Genomic DNA, 14,829 nt, shown 5'->3' with positions numbered 1-14,829 from the left:
AGAATAGTCTAATTTCTAAATATGTAAGTCTATTCTTTTTAAGTTTGTCTTATTTTAATACTAAGAAAGGACTTACAGTAACAAACATAAGCCTTAAGACTATGTTTATAAAGGTAACAATGTATAGTACTCTATCTAACATGAGGGAAGTAGTTTTGTTTAAGATTGATAGTATTATAAGTTAAATCAGAAGTAAGCATTCTGATAGTAAAACAATAGTTAAGTAACAAAAGCTTGGTAGGACAACCTGGCTTAGACATAACAAAGTATAGATTACTAATAAGAAGGAGCTTGTAGTGTAATTAGGAGATAGTAGAATAAGAAAGGCTAAGCCTTTTAGTATACTTAGAGTAAGACATGCTAGCATACTTATAGTCTAATAGACATACTTTACAAGTAGGTGTAGTGTAGTTTATAGAGTAGAATAAAAGTAATACTAAAGTCTAGAGTGTAAAAGGAGGCACAGGTGTCAAAATAATAAGTACTAGGGCAGCCTTTTTAAACTATATATACTGTGTAAATATATAATACAATAGTATTTTTTTAGATCTGTCTGTCTTGTATAATTACTGTACATTTTACAGTTTTTTTTTACATACACATATTTACTGTATATTATACTTAATTTACATGTAATTTATATAAGTATAAGTGTTGTGTAGAATAATGTGTAGAGGCAAAATGAAAAACACACTGTGTGTTACAATACTTTTGACACACACTGTATCATCATTTTTGTCACTGTGGTTACAATTCTGCTTTCTTCCAGAGTAGATTAAAGATGTTTACAACCTGTTTCAAAATACAAGAGGAATTGTAGACAAGTAATAGTAGTGGATCAAAATGAGCAAACCAATTGTTCAGGAATATAATATAATGTGAGGCCCAATTATGTTAGGATAAAGTGTATCATTGTAGTACCATTTGTTTTGTTGTGAGTTACCAAGCTGAGTGATCCAGACTTCTGCTATAATCTATAAGAATAATCTACCTAATTCATTCCTGTATAGCTTCCTAATATTTTCAAATGACAAAACATTGTTATGGAACTGATAGAACTGATGATTCTCAAAGGTCAAGGTAGAGAGTCAATTAGAATTGTTTAGATATCACTGAGTTGCATAGTAATCTTTCCTGTACTACAATATGTACCTTAGACAGTCTTATAATGTTTCTCATGTAGGAAAGATCTTCCAGTGTTTTCACTGCTGTTGACAATGCTCGGAAGACACATTAGATAATTGATGTAACTCACAGACTGTACAAGGCAAGGGAAAAAAGATTGGTGGTACCCACCTCAGTTGCAATATAATTAGACTGAGGTGAATCGACGCGGAACGCGTCGATTACAGTAAGTACGATACCAAATTAGGCGATGATTACCAACAGCAATGATTCACAAGCAAAAGACATCTTCAGCAATAGCTGACATTGTGGTATCAAATTATACAACTGCTACAAAACTAATGCTAAGAGATGGATGCATATAATATGTGTAATAAGAATCTAGTGTATTATTAACACAAGTCAATCAAATACTCTCGTGAGTGCAAGGCGGATTAACTTGCCAACTTATCACTCTGTTGTATGAACAATAGGCCAACTTCTAGGATTGGGAGGACAAGCTTGTGTAAAATGCCTTTTCTTAGTGGGCAAATTGAAACTTTCCGCTTGGTATTTTACCTCCTCGTATTTAAGACGCACGTCCCTCTTTAAATCCTTGAATTTCTTCTTCTGTTTTTCTAACCCTTTCAATTGGTTAGCTTCTCCTTTACACTTTGTCGGAAGTTCCTCAAGCTTTCTTTTGGCGTTTATGAAACTTTCGCAACACTCTTTATGCAATTCTGTAACGGAATCTTCTATGTGCTGAGCATCCTCCCAGGGTTTCGTATACCTTTCCCAGAAGTCGCTACAACCCTTAGCATAGTTAGGGCTGTCGCAGAGCTTGCTTGTGTCTGTCAAGAGCTTTGGCATTCGTTTGCTGCAAAATTCGCCACTGCCGACAATATCCTTAGCATTCTGCTCACGCAGCTCCGTTTCAATAGTAGACTTGGTACTCTCATCGATGCCAAGTTCTTCCTTTACACGTTTAAGGTATCGATCAAGTATTTCACTGTCCCCTTCTGATAGTTTGTCAAAGCGTTTTTCAACTAGTTGGACATTGCTCTTGTACTCCTCCAGCAATATTTCCTTAAATTTGTCCCCTCGCGCTTTAGATCTTGATAAATTTGAAGAATCATCCACATGTTCGCAGAGATTGTGGTAGTAGAAGTGAGTGCAGACTATCTCCGTACAAACGGCGGATATCAACCGGGCTTTGATTTTTGCCTTGACCCAGTTCTTTGCCTCTTCTTCAATGTGCATTTCGATCTCTCTTAAAAGCGCGTCATATTCTTGCTGGAAGGAGAGACCATCCTCACTTCCGGTGCTCCCCTTGGAACGAGCGAACATTGATCTATGATCATGTATGGATATCTTACTCATAGTGGCGATCGGAAAATAGCAAGTGTTCGTCAATGAGCGTTGGTAATGGGGTCGATCCAAGCAATGCGTCGAACGAAGTATTAAGGGCATTAATTTATATCGTTGTTGCGTCTTTGCGCCGATTACAAAGGAAGTATGCAGTAGAAGTAGTATTAGCTCTACGCAAAGCATGAGAAATGGTACGCTTTTGGTTATTCAACGAACGCCAGACTATGCAAGATATGGACTAGGCCAAGATCTTTGCTTCAATGATATGGCCATTAGTGCTCCGCACCGTAGCGTAATTTACGGATACGCCTGCAGCGTATACGCTTACGCACCGTATCGTAAGAGAAAATTTTAGCTGAAAATACGGGCGTATATTTACGCGCGTATGCGTATACCATGAGTAAAAAATTTCCGTATACGCCGTATACGAGTATACGGTATTACTAAGCATATTCTCTAATTAAATACTAAGTTTGAGTTTCTAAACCTCATTTACTTTACTTATTTATATACCAAATCATTTTAATACTATATAACAACCTTGTTTAACTTAAAAAGTACTAGTATGAGTACTACGGTTAGTATGGTTACTACGGTACATCACATGAAGGTTTAGAGCTGTCACGTGATATTAACTCACAACACTCAACTGTCTTATTTCTGTGTGTAAACAGCACTACAATACATTTTCTTAGCTCAGTAATATCAAGCATTTGTTTTGAAAGATGATAGTGTACTTTTATGAGCTATTTTAATGTAAAGTATCTTGTTATATTTGGCACAGCGTATACGCCGTATACGCCGTATACGGAAGTAGCGTATCGTATATGGGTCCTGCTGACCCAGTTTACGCCCGTAATTATACGCGCGTATGCGTATACGTGGGAAATTTTACGCGCGTAAGCGTATACGCTACGCGCGGAGCACTAATGGCCATTGCTTGGTGAACACCAATATAGTAGTTGCAATATAGAGGCTCTAGTCCCTTCTTGTACAATGCTAATGCCGTCCATCTATAATCTCTTCAGAAAGCTTATGTATGAGCAATCTCAGTAAGAGCCGGCAAACGTCCAGTCATGACGTGTTACTCAATGGCACTGGGGCATACAGTGCACACTGCACGGTGCGTCTGAGAGAAGCAGGCAGCGTCAGTAGGGCCGGAAAGCAAGAGAATCCTTTCGACAAATTCGAGAGCTAAGCCAAGGAGGATAGATGCCATCGTGTCCAGAGCTAAGTGGGATAAGTAAAGTGAAGTGTATTAGTCCAATCCATCATGAGGTTACAGTCTGACACGCTGATACTGCACGTGGGAACGTAATACGCATGCAGTGCCATGCACATTATTGGTCTAGTTTATTCCTCTTCGAGAAAGCCACATCACCAAAACGTGCAGAGTCTGACAAGGCAATATATTTACATGTAGACTTTATAAGTGAATATAAGGATCCACAATATGTAAAAAATATATGTCTTAGCAGTAAATTCCAATACATTTTCGTGTTCGATTTGGTGATGGCCATTACATGTAGTCTTTGCTTCGAGCATAAGAACGATACCAACACAGAAATATGATGAAAGCCTTGTTATTAAGTTGTTAACAATAGGGCAGAGGTCATGGAACACTAAAATTGAAATTGATAATTTATGAATGTCGGTGCGATTAGCACATTAATGCTACTCGATTACGTGCTAAATTCAGTTGCAATGGACTCCGATACTGAACGCTTGGGCAACGATCTCACTTCGGGCTAATCGCCATGTACAGTATATAAATACAATGCAATGCTATGTCTCTAACATCTCAGTAACGTGCCACGAAGAAGTAGAGCTCGCGACCAAGAATGAACACGGACCACGCCAACGCAAACCAGCGGATGACACGCAATGCAATGGGAAGCCTACGATCTTCCTCAACTGAGAAATCTCCATCGCTTAGAGGTGTTCCACCGAATAACGGAGGACGAGACGTATCGTATGGCTCATATGAAGCATTCGTCATTGAATGGTAGGTCGCCATGAATGTGTCGCCTAGACGAGAAATACATCAATTGGTAAGAATCTCGCATCTCAAAATATGATAGGTATATTTTAGTTTACTTACGCTTCCTGCGCCGCACGGGAGCTGTAGCTCTTCCAACAGCGTTACGTGCGTGTCCGTCCATGCGTCGATAGGCATCCTTGCCGAACCAAACGGGGAGCATGAGAATATGCGGCCATGCCCAGAGGATGAGCAGAGCGAATGAGATGAAGTAAGGATGTTCGAGCGCTGTGCGGTATCATTCGTATCAAATTGGATTAGAATATATATTAGAATTTTTTAAAGAGAATATACGTACTTTCGTCATTAATGCCCTGCGCGGCGTGTAAAACCCAGTCGGAAAACTTGTTCCATGCATCCTTCATACTTCCATCCTCAATTGGATTGATCTCCTCGCTGAAAGGTACAGTATCGGTTGAAGAAGGTGGCGCCATCGTAGTTGGGTGCTGGGTTGCAGCTGTTATTCGTTGCTACGCCATCACAGGCCTGTGGGTTAAATACGAAAGAACACGCCGTAAACGCACTGGCTTAATACTTGCGTATCAACGACGTCAGAGACTCCGAGAGTGATGTGTGCATTTGTGGCAAGGCGTGCACAGTGATTGATCATTTTCATTCACGAAGATTTCATTTCTTCTGATAAGTACATACTTCGGCATGACAGTGTTTAGAGATGGCTACGATATTCACTTTCACCCACCCGTCCTACTTGGTTCGCTTCACCGGCCGGCACCGATGCAAGACTCTTGAGACCAGTCAAGCCAAGCTCTTCAGATTTGATAAGGATTCCCTGCGTGTAATTGATAAGACAAGATAAGATATTTTCAAAACACGATGCATACCAGTTGCTTAGACATGTAACGGCCACAGTAGAAATCACCAACGGCATACCAAAGCTACAGTATTTGGAGGCGGGTTAGTGTAAGTTTAACTGCATTCTAGGAGAGATAGATGAAATATGTACTCTTGGATAACCGGAACGACGGAAGCAACCTCTAATCTCGCCTTCCTCATCAAGACCCCAAACATTGCATGTTTTGTCAATGACGGCGTCACCGAAAATCTTTCTCATCGTGGTTCGAATATTTTGGTATCCGGTACTAGCCCAGGTAGGTATGCGTCAATGCAAGTATCGTGAACACGGCAATGCGCTTTCAAACGTACGCAAAAATGACCGAGTCTGCTTCCAGATCAGAACCATCGGTAAACACAACACCATTCTCCTTGAAACGGTCGATTTCTACACCAGATTTTATCTTGATTTTACAATTGATGATCATGTCTGCTGCTCCGACGTCAATCCCTAGTTAAAGTATAAGAGCGATAGTTAGAAGACACCGGTATGCTACGTACAGTAACCTGCGACACAAAATCAGCATCACCAAATATAAAAAAGACCGTAAGGCACACCTCCTGATCTTTCGAACACCAGAATCTTGTTACCAGCTCCGTCAGGTCCGTCAGAAACGTTTAGCCCTTTCTCTTTGAGGCCTTCGTGCATCTCGCGATCGAACTCTGCTGACTTCCTGTTCGTTGCTACTAGTATTCTCCTGAGCTGACCCATAGGCATAGCAGCAATCTTGAAATCGATAACGTCGGTAGGGACTCCTTCTGGAAATACTGCATCCCATTCCTTTTGCTTCAATGCAGACGAGATGACAACTGTTTCCGACCGCTGTAGCATCGTCACCTCCTTCGCACCGCGAACGACCAGATCTTGACAGATATCCGCAGAAGTATTTCCGGCTCCAACAACGAGGACACGCTTCCCGGTAAATGGATGTCCACCCTGAAATGCCGATGCGTGAATTATCGCGCCTTTGAAAAGGTCCGAAGAAGGTATGCGGGGCATAATTGGTTCACCGAGCAGACCGGCCGCAAGAACAACATGATTGGGATGGATTACGACTTTTTGTCCATTCTTGTCAATCGGGACAGTCCACCTACCAGTTACTGCATCATATATTGGCCCAGGAAGCAGAGAGGAAGATGTCCAAACGACTAAATCCAGAGATTCTGCATATTGTTCTAACCAGGCGGCAACTTTCTCACGAGGAGCAAATATTGGCCAATTTTTCGGAAAAGGTGCGTAAAGAACTAGCGAGACATATAAGGTACGAAAGGAGGCAGGAATGCAACCCTTACGATGATGATGAGTACGTGGTGTGTGTAAAGTCAATGTCGGGTAGCGCATCCGCCAGCTATCACCAACGCGAGCAGTTTTATCGATCACAAGTGTGCGAATGTTCATCTGTTGGAATCGCGCGGCGGTTTGAAGGCCCGACTGTCCCGCACCGACTGTCATGGATATCAGATGGCGGCTTGAGGACGACGAAGGGGAATCACTCGCCAATAAGGACCTGAGGGTCTTTCTCAATTGCTGCCCGCCGCTCTCCGATAACCTCTTCCCAAGCAATCGTATGTCCTCCATACAGCCCTAGCTCATGGCCAAGCTCTTCGTGGCCTATAATCTCGTCTGCCTCAAGGTAGACTGAGAAAGCTTTCCAAGTTTCTCTATGCCGAACGAGTCTTGCTATTCCTCGGCCCTTTATTAACAACGTCTTGAAAATAAATGCAAACTCAACGCCGGGCTCCGTTGATTCTGGAACCCCAAACGTCGATGGTGGAATTCCCGACTGTTCGTACAAGGCGAGACCGTCAATTCTTGTACCAGGGAGCACCTCATGGAGGTAATGAGCAATCTTCTCTGGTCCTTCTAGAGCTCGAGTATCCCAACCGAAGACGAGAGAGTCCTTTAGCCAACCATTTTGTAAGAAAAGTGGCGCTACGGAATCCGCTCTCTTTGCTGTCAAGTGGTCCGAGAACAGAGCAAACCAATCCAAAGCTACTTGACGAGCATCAAGTGTCGTCCCGTCCATGGGAGAAAGCAACGGTCTGACCCCGGCTCATTATATTACCAGCCCTTCTTGACTGTGTAATTAGAACCGTGGAGCAGCTGAATATTGAATGACTACTCTGGCAATGGCATTACTAGGAGATGCTGAGTCCACTGACTTCTTGGACGGGGTCAGTCGGATGACTATTCTTTGCTTCGAAGAATCCGTGAGCAATGGCTTGCAAAATACAATAGCATGCCTTGGACGATAGCATGACGGAGGACACAAGAAATGGAGAGGTGAACAGTTCATGGAGATCGGCGCTTGCCGGAACGGATTTTGTCAGTCACTTTTGCTTCACGTATTCCAGTTGCTCAACTAAAACAGACTCTGTTCCAATCACGCAGTGCGGCTGTAGCAACTCAACGTTACAGATAAAACCCCCTCGAACAGAGCGTTTACTCGTACTGTAATTAGTGCATCAGCTCAAATGAGCCTAGCGGTTCTTTGATCTCTGTACCACTGCAACGAATCATTGACCTGATTACCCTACACGAGATGAGACTCGGGCTCATTTGTTTCGAAGAGGTGCTTTTAACGATCGTCTGTCCCAGCTATGTTGCCGAGTCTGCGTGAAATACTCTGGGACGCTCAAGCCACCTGCTATATGTGTATTCTGCTTTCCTAGCCAGATTACTCCACGACATGAATACTATTCTAACTTCCTACGTCGGTCAAAACCAATTGTTTAACGTGCGCTCGCAATTACCTCGAGTACTCTTGCGTGCGGCTAACGACACTCTGTCCCCGAATATAGTATGCAGCAGGTCAGGGCAGAATTCTCTACATTGAATTATATTAACAAGTATCGGACCTGCAGTTGCTGGCGCCGCTCTTTTGGTGGGTCCAATGTTTGAAGTAACTTATACGGCTGCTTATATATTTCGAACAAGGCCTATGACTATTTTTTAACTTTAGATGCAGAGGTATGAAGGTCGATTCTGGTTCGCATGGCGTTCGACTGAGGCTGAGTCAATTATTTTTGTCTAGATCGACTTCGTTTGGCACTCTAGATGGAGCTTTGCCAAAATGCTATTCTTCATCCTTAGGTATTCTGCTTTCTTGGGATCGGGTGCTAACATGACGAGTACGTTTTCAAACACAAATCTTGTATTACTTGTGGTGAATCAATGGTTGAATCTCTAGTGTCATACATTAGTACACTTTTTCAAGACGTAAATGAATGGCCTACATATTGCTCCTATTCTCTAGGATATAATTGACTGATAACGCTAATTAGCATCTCTGTGGCAGCTTCGACTCTGCCTCTAAGGGTGAGTCTTACTCAATATTATGGTACTGCAATACTAAACAAAATGTTTCTCACATATAGTTCTAATGATGATAACCGTCTTCGTTTCAGAATGTCTGTTGACTTTCGCCAACAAATTACGTTTTGCTGACAACTATGAACAAATATCAGTGGTAATGGTCATACGAGTATGCGCGTTGTACAACGGATCTCGTCAAGTGCTTGTTTTCCTCATTGCACTCACCATGGTCAGATGTCTACATCAGATTATTATGATTATCTTGGCTGATCTTGAGGCAGTGTGCAACAGCATCAACTATAACAATCAGTGTGATGTCTCAAAACCATAGGACATGTAAGGCGGCTCAATTCCTGAACAAATGCGCTAATCTTTCTTGTCTATAAGGGGTTGAATCACCTATTCCACGACTAGGAACGTGCATTCATTTGAGTACGAACGTGACCCAAACTGTTAATTTCTACGCTGTATTTGTAGTGCTTATGATTTTCCAATTCGGTGCGCCGTTTATAAGCTTACTCTAAACATATTGACGGTTCATTCCGTGTATATAGTGCTCATCATTCTAACCATATGGAAAGGGGTATCTCAGTGTATATTTCTTTGCTCATAATAATCTACGAATGCACTTGTTAACCTACTAAAAGGGCAGCTAATGGACAGTAGAAGCCATTTAGTCACAATTTTCTATCGTGATGGTGGGTACTAATGCAATATTACACAAAGATGCGCTGATTTACTCTAAAGAGTGTAGGAGCTTTGTACTTTGTCTGTTTATTCTGTAATTGCACCTTTCAATACTATACGGGTTTAGTTATTCACACAGCTCATCCTTCTTTACAGTGCTGTCACTGGCGAACTGTCTTACGATTGCAGTGCAGAAGACTTCAGTAAGTTACCAGTTTTTCCTTGATTTCCGCTGGCTAATCCTTTATTGCATTCTAGTTCGTTTACTTAGAAGAGTATGTGTAAGCTCGTCAGATGCGAAGCACTTATCAATGATCGTCCTTGTAGAATTCAGCGAGTATTTCATTCTATCCTTTCGACAAGGATGATGATAAATCTGCGAGAGGCAAGCCGCCGCAACGCCCAGCTAACAACTTCAGAACACGAAATCACCCACTAAATTGACGAATAATCCCGTCCCCGGCCGCGTTCTGGTGTAGGTTGTGACTGTAGATAATTTTGTCGTGCAAAGTTTAGTTATGGAAACACTTTTCACTGAAATTAAAGGGCATATTTTTCTTTAAGAGGATACTGTTTCTGATTCCAAATATCGTTGTTTCTCATTTTGTGGTCGCAAAAGGTGTCCCGAACGCTGTATGATTTCCCATAAAGGAGTATGACGAATACTCACGTGACCTAGGAACTAATTAAATTGAACCGAAACGTAGAGCCGCGACGCCTTACCTTGAGCATTAACCACAACGTCGTCGATATTGGCAGCGGCGAAACTGTGTCTGATGTCTTCGACTGGGGGAGACCCCTCTACTGTTATTCACTCACAACCGAGAGCTGCATACAACGACGCTGTCATGCGGGACCGTTCTCATGGTGCCGCCGCCTCATCACTCAAGCGGCATGCTTCTCCTCCTGAAGCCACCGAAGAAAGAAAGAGAAGAAAGACGAAAAAAGACGATATGGATAGTTGTGCTAATGATGACGCAAATGATCAGTCTCTCCATACAATCGATGGCGACCGCTTGGCCGAAGATCTCGCACAGGAGCTGCAATGTGGATGCTGCTCTGGACTCGTATACAAGCCTGTTGTCGTGGTACCATGTGACCATTTCTTCTGCGGAAGGTATTGTGCTTGAACTATTACAGTTATTTATCTTTGCTAAACTGTCTTTATTAGTTGCTGCACGCTCTGGGTGAAGGTGAGCCACCCCCTGACATATCTTGCGAGTGACATTTGCTAATCCAGTCCTCTTGCAACGAAGAACGGCGGAACAAACTGTCCTGCTTGCCGTAGCGTCTCTACTGTAGTTATGCCATCACGAGCGCTTCAATCTATGGTAGATGTCCTTCTCCGAGCTGCGCCGCACTGTCAAAGAAGTGAGCGAGAACGCATGCAGGCTGACGAAATTTATCCAGTCTGTCGTTCTTTCAGAGTATGTTCCTCGGTATCGAGCTTTTAGTGCAATTCTCTTATCGTCTTCTAGATCCCGGCGCCGAGAGAACCCTCCCCAGATCCAGTCATCCCAACCAACACAGATTTCTTGCAGCCCTGCCCTCATTGCTCACCAAATAATCCCTACCGCTGGGCATGCCCAAGGCCCGTTGCAGACCCGGTTAATGACCCTGATAATGCATGGCGTTCGGATTCCGGGACTCCTCCAGGCCATGGTTTCTGTGGCAATTGGTCAGTAATTGCCACACGTCTATTGATATTCTTTGGGTTCATAATCGTTACAGTGAGGTGCTCTTGGCCTTAAGGGCACCATCGACGACTCGTTGCGACTTCTGTCAGGTCTCCTTCTGCGGCATCAGTGTCCAAGGACGCTGTGTCGCTCTCGACATACCGGCACAGAGCCCACACGGCATGGCCGACGTCCTTGATCTCATTCAGAGCCCCGAGATTTACGATTGTTTTGAAGGGAATACCGTTGAAGTTGAACTCATGCTAGACTATATGACAACGCAACGCCTCACTCCAAAGCAAGTATATCGACAGGTAAGTGAATTGCATCATCGCAAAAATCAATGTCAATGACTAAACCCTTCCTCAGATTGCTGCGCATATCCAGTCTCAGCCGGAAGGCTTCCGCCCCCTCATCGAGCAAGATTTGTTCATGGACATGCATGCAGTTCCGCCCGCAGCTGAGTCTGAGGCAAATGCCCCACGTCGACTCATCTGTCGCCTCTGTGCAGCGGAGGTATTCCTATATGGTTTGCGCGACTGGTGGGTTCGCGAACGCCATAATGCTGTTCGTGATGGCATCCTGGAGGCAAGGAAAGACTGCCCTGAAGGAGGATCGTGCACCCGTATAGAGGATCCTGGTTAGTGAATCTTTCTTTTTTTTCGGATCCTTCTCTGATGTAGTTATTTAGCGCATGCGAAAGAGTGTAAGTAGATGTGCCTCATCAAGTTATCCAAACTTACTTTTTCAATGTAGTCAATCATATTATCTCTCATCCGCCAGCGCCTACTGAGAGAGCCCAACCGGTGGTGACGCCCCCCGCCGAGGTATCATCATCCACACACTCCGTTCATCCGACTCATCGGGGTCTAACAAGATTAGCGGGGACGAGCGCACTTTTCTTGCCTCCTATTTCTTCAGACACTCCCGCGTCGCCTGCAACCCTTCCCAGCATTCCGAGTTTGGTCAACCCACAATATCAGTCAATGAATGACATTTTCTTCCCTTCTGGACTGGGCCTTTCCCGACGACCCGAGGAAAGCCAATTTCTACACCTGAATCCTCCTAGTCGTGTTCGGAACGAGTTCCAATCTCGTAATGACGCTCCCACTAGAGGGCGTATAGCAGCCTTACAAGCGAGCAGTGACGACAGCGGGTTAGCGGAGCCGTCATCATCGCAATCTCAGCAGGCCGTGGAAGCGCTACTCACACAGAATATACCTATGGATCCTCATGGCGGCGCAGGACCCGGTCAAGACGACGCAGACAGAGACCTTGTTGACATCATGTCAGTCGGACATCTTGCAACACATTTCATGCCAGAGCCTGCTGAGCAAGCCGAAGCGAGTTTTCCCAGCCGTAGGCGTCTACGTAGTCCATTGAAAACAAATATGAACGACGACGCCTCCATTGGAGGGGCTGATGCTATTCCCGCGTCTCCGTACGTGTCTCATATTCTGCGTGACGTGGGTTATGAGACTGCAGACGCGAACCCAACTCCAACATCGAGTAATCACCGTGTGCGAGTCGAATGAGCACGCACCAAGCTTTCGTTCGTTATTCCCTTGGAACGCTGTGAACAAACTACTGCATTAACGACAAACTTAGACCATGCATTACACTGATGGTGGAATTTTCCTTTGTCATATCATATTCAATTTCACATCATTCCTTGACCTTTTTCCCCATTATACGAATTGTGCAATGACCGGCGCCCGAAACGTACATTCACATTCATTTCTTATCTTCCTCTTTCCTCACATGATATCGCACATCGTCCTCGGATTTCCCGTTCCACACAAGGTTCAATTTTCTCCTTCGCCGTGATTTATGTTGTATTCATTTAACAATTGTAGTAAATCACATTCCTTTATATTTTCTACTATATCGGGCGTTGCTGTAGTTCTGTACCTGTCTTCATCCTCATTTTCCGAAGCACAAAGCAATGTACTATGCCACGTTACGACCTAACTCGTGTTTCCCGTGTTTATGATATCTTTGCCATGCTTCTGATGGTGCAATGGAATCTCAACCGTATGTTACGCATCATTTCAGTTCACCATTGTGCTTCTCCAGTTAGGTCTTATCTCTGAGCTCGCAAGTTGGAATCGCTGAATTCTAGGCTCTCTGGGCAGGATATAGCAACATGGTCCTGCCTTTGAATGGGGTCACTACTTTAGAGGACACCTGGAGTTGTAGACCCACAATGTATTCTGAAAAGACATCACATTGAGTTATGATTTGGATGAACAACCCTGTGTATGCATCAATTGCGAGTTCACTGTGGCACGAGGTGCAACTTGGGCTGCAGAAAGGACTTTGATCAGAACCTTGCATATATTATTGTATCTATGATATGCTGCATCAACCCCATGTAGCCAAAGTATCTGTAATATTCGTGCATGGCGTGATGAAGGTAAAAGGGGGAAGACATAAGGTCGTTGCTCATATGTTTTCCTGTTTCCGAGTCGGAATAATGGACATGCAGGGCAAGTTCTTCGAATATACTTAAAAGCACAGTAGTGCTTCCGCGATAAATAGGTAAGCTCTAAACAAACGGGGATAAAACAGAATTGATATAATGCCAAAAGTAAAACGGGTGGGAGTCGAAGGTCTGAGCGAGCATTGAAATAGAACTTTGGATCCGGTGATCAACGCGATCGACGCTGCACTTTATGAACATGAACATTTTGACGTTTTTTCCCAACCAACATTGTAACTCCAATATGCTACTCTGGAACGAGAGGATGCATCTATATTAATATTATGTGGAAGTGCGTTTCCTAAGTGCCCTCGTTAATACTCTGCAATAGTAATGCAATAAGAATGTTGTGAATAACTTGTCATATCAAATGCATATGTGGCGAATGTCCAGCTGTGCACTTTAACAAGAACGTCTCCGATCTACAAGCAAGGTAGGACAGGCGCGGCGCTCGGTATTCGTATCGCCTTCTGGCCCGTGTTATCACTGTCTCAGATGTGTCGGGTACGTTTAGTGTATTCATCATAAGCTTCTTAGTAGTAGAGCAAGGAGGCAAAGACAAGAAAAGTATCTGACATCGATTTTGTGCCTTAGTCTGTCAGGCATCAAATTGCGAGAAAATGGCACTGGGAAGAAATTATTCAGTAGTAAAACAAGACAATTTTTGATGTACACAGAGCGGTGCAGAAAAATATCGGCCTTAGGAGCAGCACTGCCTTCAGGCAAGACATGTCTGCCGCTACATCCAGGTTCCTGCTGCGAATGCACAAGAATGAAACGAGAATGTAACAGCGCTTTGTGAGTAATAAGCAGATGTCTTCGCTTATTCTGACGTATTACGACTCGATCGTTCAAAGCAATCCATATCACTTGACGTTGTACGCTGAAACATTTCATGTATCTGATAATGCCAAGGAATTCGGGAATCAGAGTAGTGCTGAGTACTACTCTCTCCACATCGGAATCGATCATGAAAGTCGGCGTAGGAACAACCATCGGTTGAAGGCTCAATCCAATTAAGATTGTGAAGGAGGAAAGTGCATGCACAATAAGTCCACCGTTAGAAGGTGTAGTCGACACCCTGAAACAAAGACATTGGTAAGTGACTAGTGTATGAAGTAGATTAATAAATGTATCACCAGCATATGTAGCATAGTCGGACTTAGAATGGACAAGTTTCGAGGAGCTGCTAGATCGTTTAGCTCAAACAAGTTAGGCCCTGCGAGCCTGTGCCTCTCCACACCTGCCCTTAAATTAAGTACCTTCGGAAAGGATCCTGTTAGGCTGCCGTGTGTCGCTTTGCTAC

General features: G+C 43.6%; 6 protein-coding genes across 6 annotated transcripts; 3 read left to right on the top strand and 3 right to left on the bottom strand.

The window, feature by feature from the left end:
- Positions 1–1,575: 1,575 nt before the first annotated feature.
- Positions 1,576–2,484, bottom strand: FOMMEDRAFT_31556 (uncharacterized protein; the record flags this gene model as incomplete). The annotated part of the gene is made up of 1 exon (XM_007270626.1): positions 1,576–2,484. The coding sequence occupies one exon, from the start codon at positions 2,482–2,484 to the stop codon at positions 1,576–1,578; it is 909 nt and encodes a 302-aa protein (XP_007270688.1).
- Positions 2,485–2,653: 169 nt separating this feature from the next.
- FOMMEDRAFT_161216 (uncharacterized protein) lies at positions 2,654–3,375 on the top strand (the record flags this gene model as incomplete). Its single annotated transcript, XM_007270788.1, has 2 exons — positions 2,654–2,810; positions 3,257–3,375. 2 exons carry the CDS (start codon positions 2,654–2,656, stop codon positions 3,373–3,375), a joined length of 276 nt encoding a protein of 91 aa, XP_007270850.1.
- Positions 3,376–4,273: 898 nt separating this feature from the next.
- FOMMEDRAFT_161215 (uncharacterized protein) lies at positions 4,274–4,944 on the bottom strand (the record flags this gene model as incomplete). The annotated part of the gene is made up of 3 exons (XM_007270787.1): positions 4,274–4,500; positions 4,574–4,738; positions 4,809–4,944. The coding sequence occupies 3 exons, from the start codon at positions 4,942–4,944 to the stop codon at positions 4,274–4,276; spliced, it is 528 nt and encodes a 175-aa protein (XP_007270849.1).
- Positions 4,945–5,177: 233 nt separating this feature from the next.
- FOMMEDRAFT_136775 (FAD/NAD-binding domain-containing protein) lies at positions 5,178–7,389 on the bottom strand (the record flags this gene model as incomplete). Its single annotated transcript, XM_007270786.1, has 7 exons — positions 5,178–5,300; positions 5,353–5,406; positions 5,475–5,610; positions 5,675–5,813; positions 5,921–6,607; positions 6,656–6,808; positions 6,861–7,389. The coding sequence occupies 7 exons, from the start codon at positions 7,387–7,389 to the stop codon at positions 5,178–5,180; spliced, it is 1,821 nt and encodes a 606-aa protein (XP_007270848.1).
- A 580-nt stretch (positions 7,390–7,969) lies between these two features.
- FOMMEDRAFT_23360 (uncharacterized protein) lies at positions 7,970–9,795 on the top strand. The gene is made up of 17 exons (XM_007270603.1): positions 7,970–8,100; positions 8,165–8,170; positions 8,224–8,247; positions 8,301–8,333; positions 8,398–8,494; positions 8,554–8,582; positions 8,648–8,681; positions 8,741–8,773; positions 8,831–8,907; positions 8,960–9,014; positions 9,066–9,176; positions 9,233–9,271; positions 9,331–9,376; positions 9,433–9,459; positions 9,522–9,568; positions 9,624–9,640; positions 9,693–9,795. The coding sequence occupies exons 1-13, from the start codon at positions 8,053–8,055 to the stop codon at positions 9,342–9,344; spliced, it is 600 nt and encodes a 199-aa protein (XP_007270665.1). The 5' UTR covers positions 7,970–8,052; the 3' UTR covers positions 9,345–9,376; positions 9,433–9,459; positions 9,522–9,568; positions 9,624–9,640; positions 9,693–9,795.
- A 418-nt stretch (positions 9,796–10,213) lies between these two features.
- FOMMEDRAFT_95139 (uncharacterized protein) lies at positions 10,214–11,686 on the top strand (the record flags this gene model as incomplete). Its single annotated transcript, XM_007270654.1, has 6 exons — positions 10,214–10,482; positions 10,537–10,558; positions 10,622–10,792; positions 10,844–11,043; positions 11,097–11,355; positions 11,411–11,686. The coding sequence occupies 6 exons, from the start codon at positions 10,214–10,216 to the stop codon at positions 11,684–11,686; spliced, it is 1,197 nt and encodes a 398-aa protein (XP_007270716.1).
- Positions 11,687–14,829: the final 3,143 nt, after the last annotated feature.

Source organism: Fomitiporia mediterranea (genome assembly GCF_000271605.1).
Source record: "Fomitiporia mediterranea MF3/22 unplaced genomic scaffold FOMMEscaffold_14, whole genome shotgun sequence".
Lineage (NCBI taxonomy): Eukaryota > Fungi > Basidiomycota > Agaricomycetes > Hymenochaetales > Hymenochaetaceae > Fomitiporia > Fomitiporia mediterranea.
This window is presented reverse-complemented; position numbering and strand designations above follow the sequence as displayed.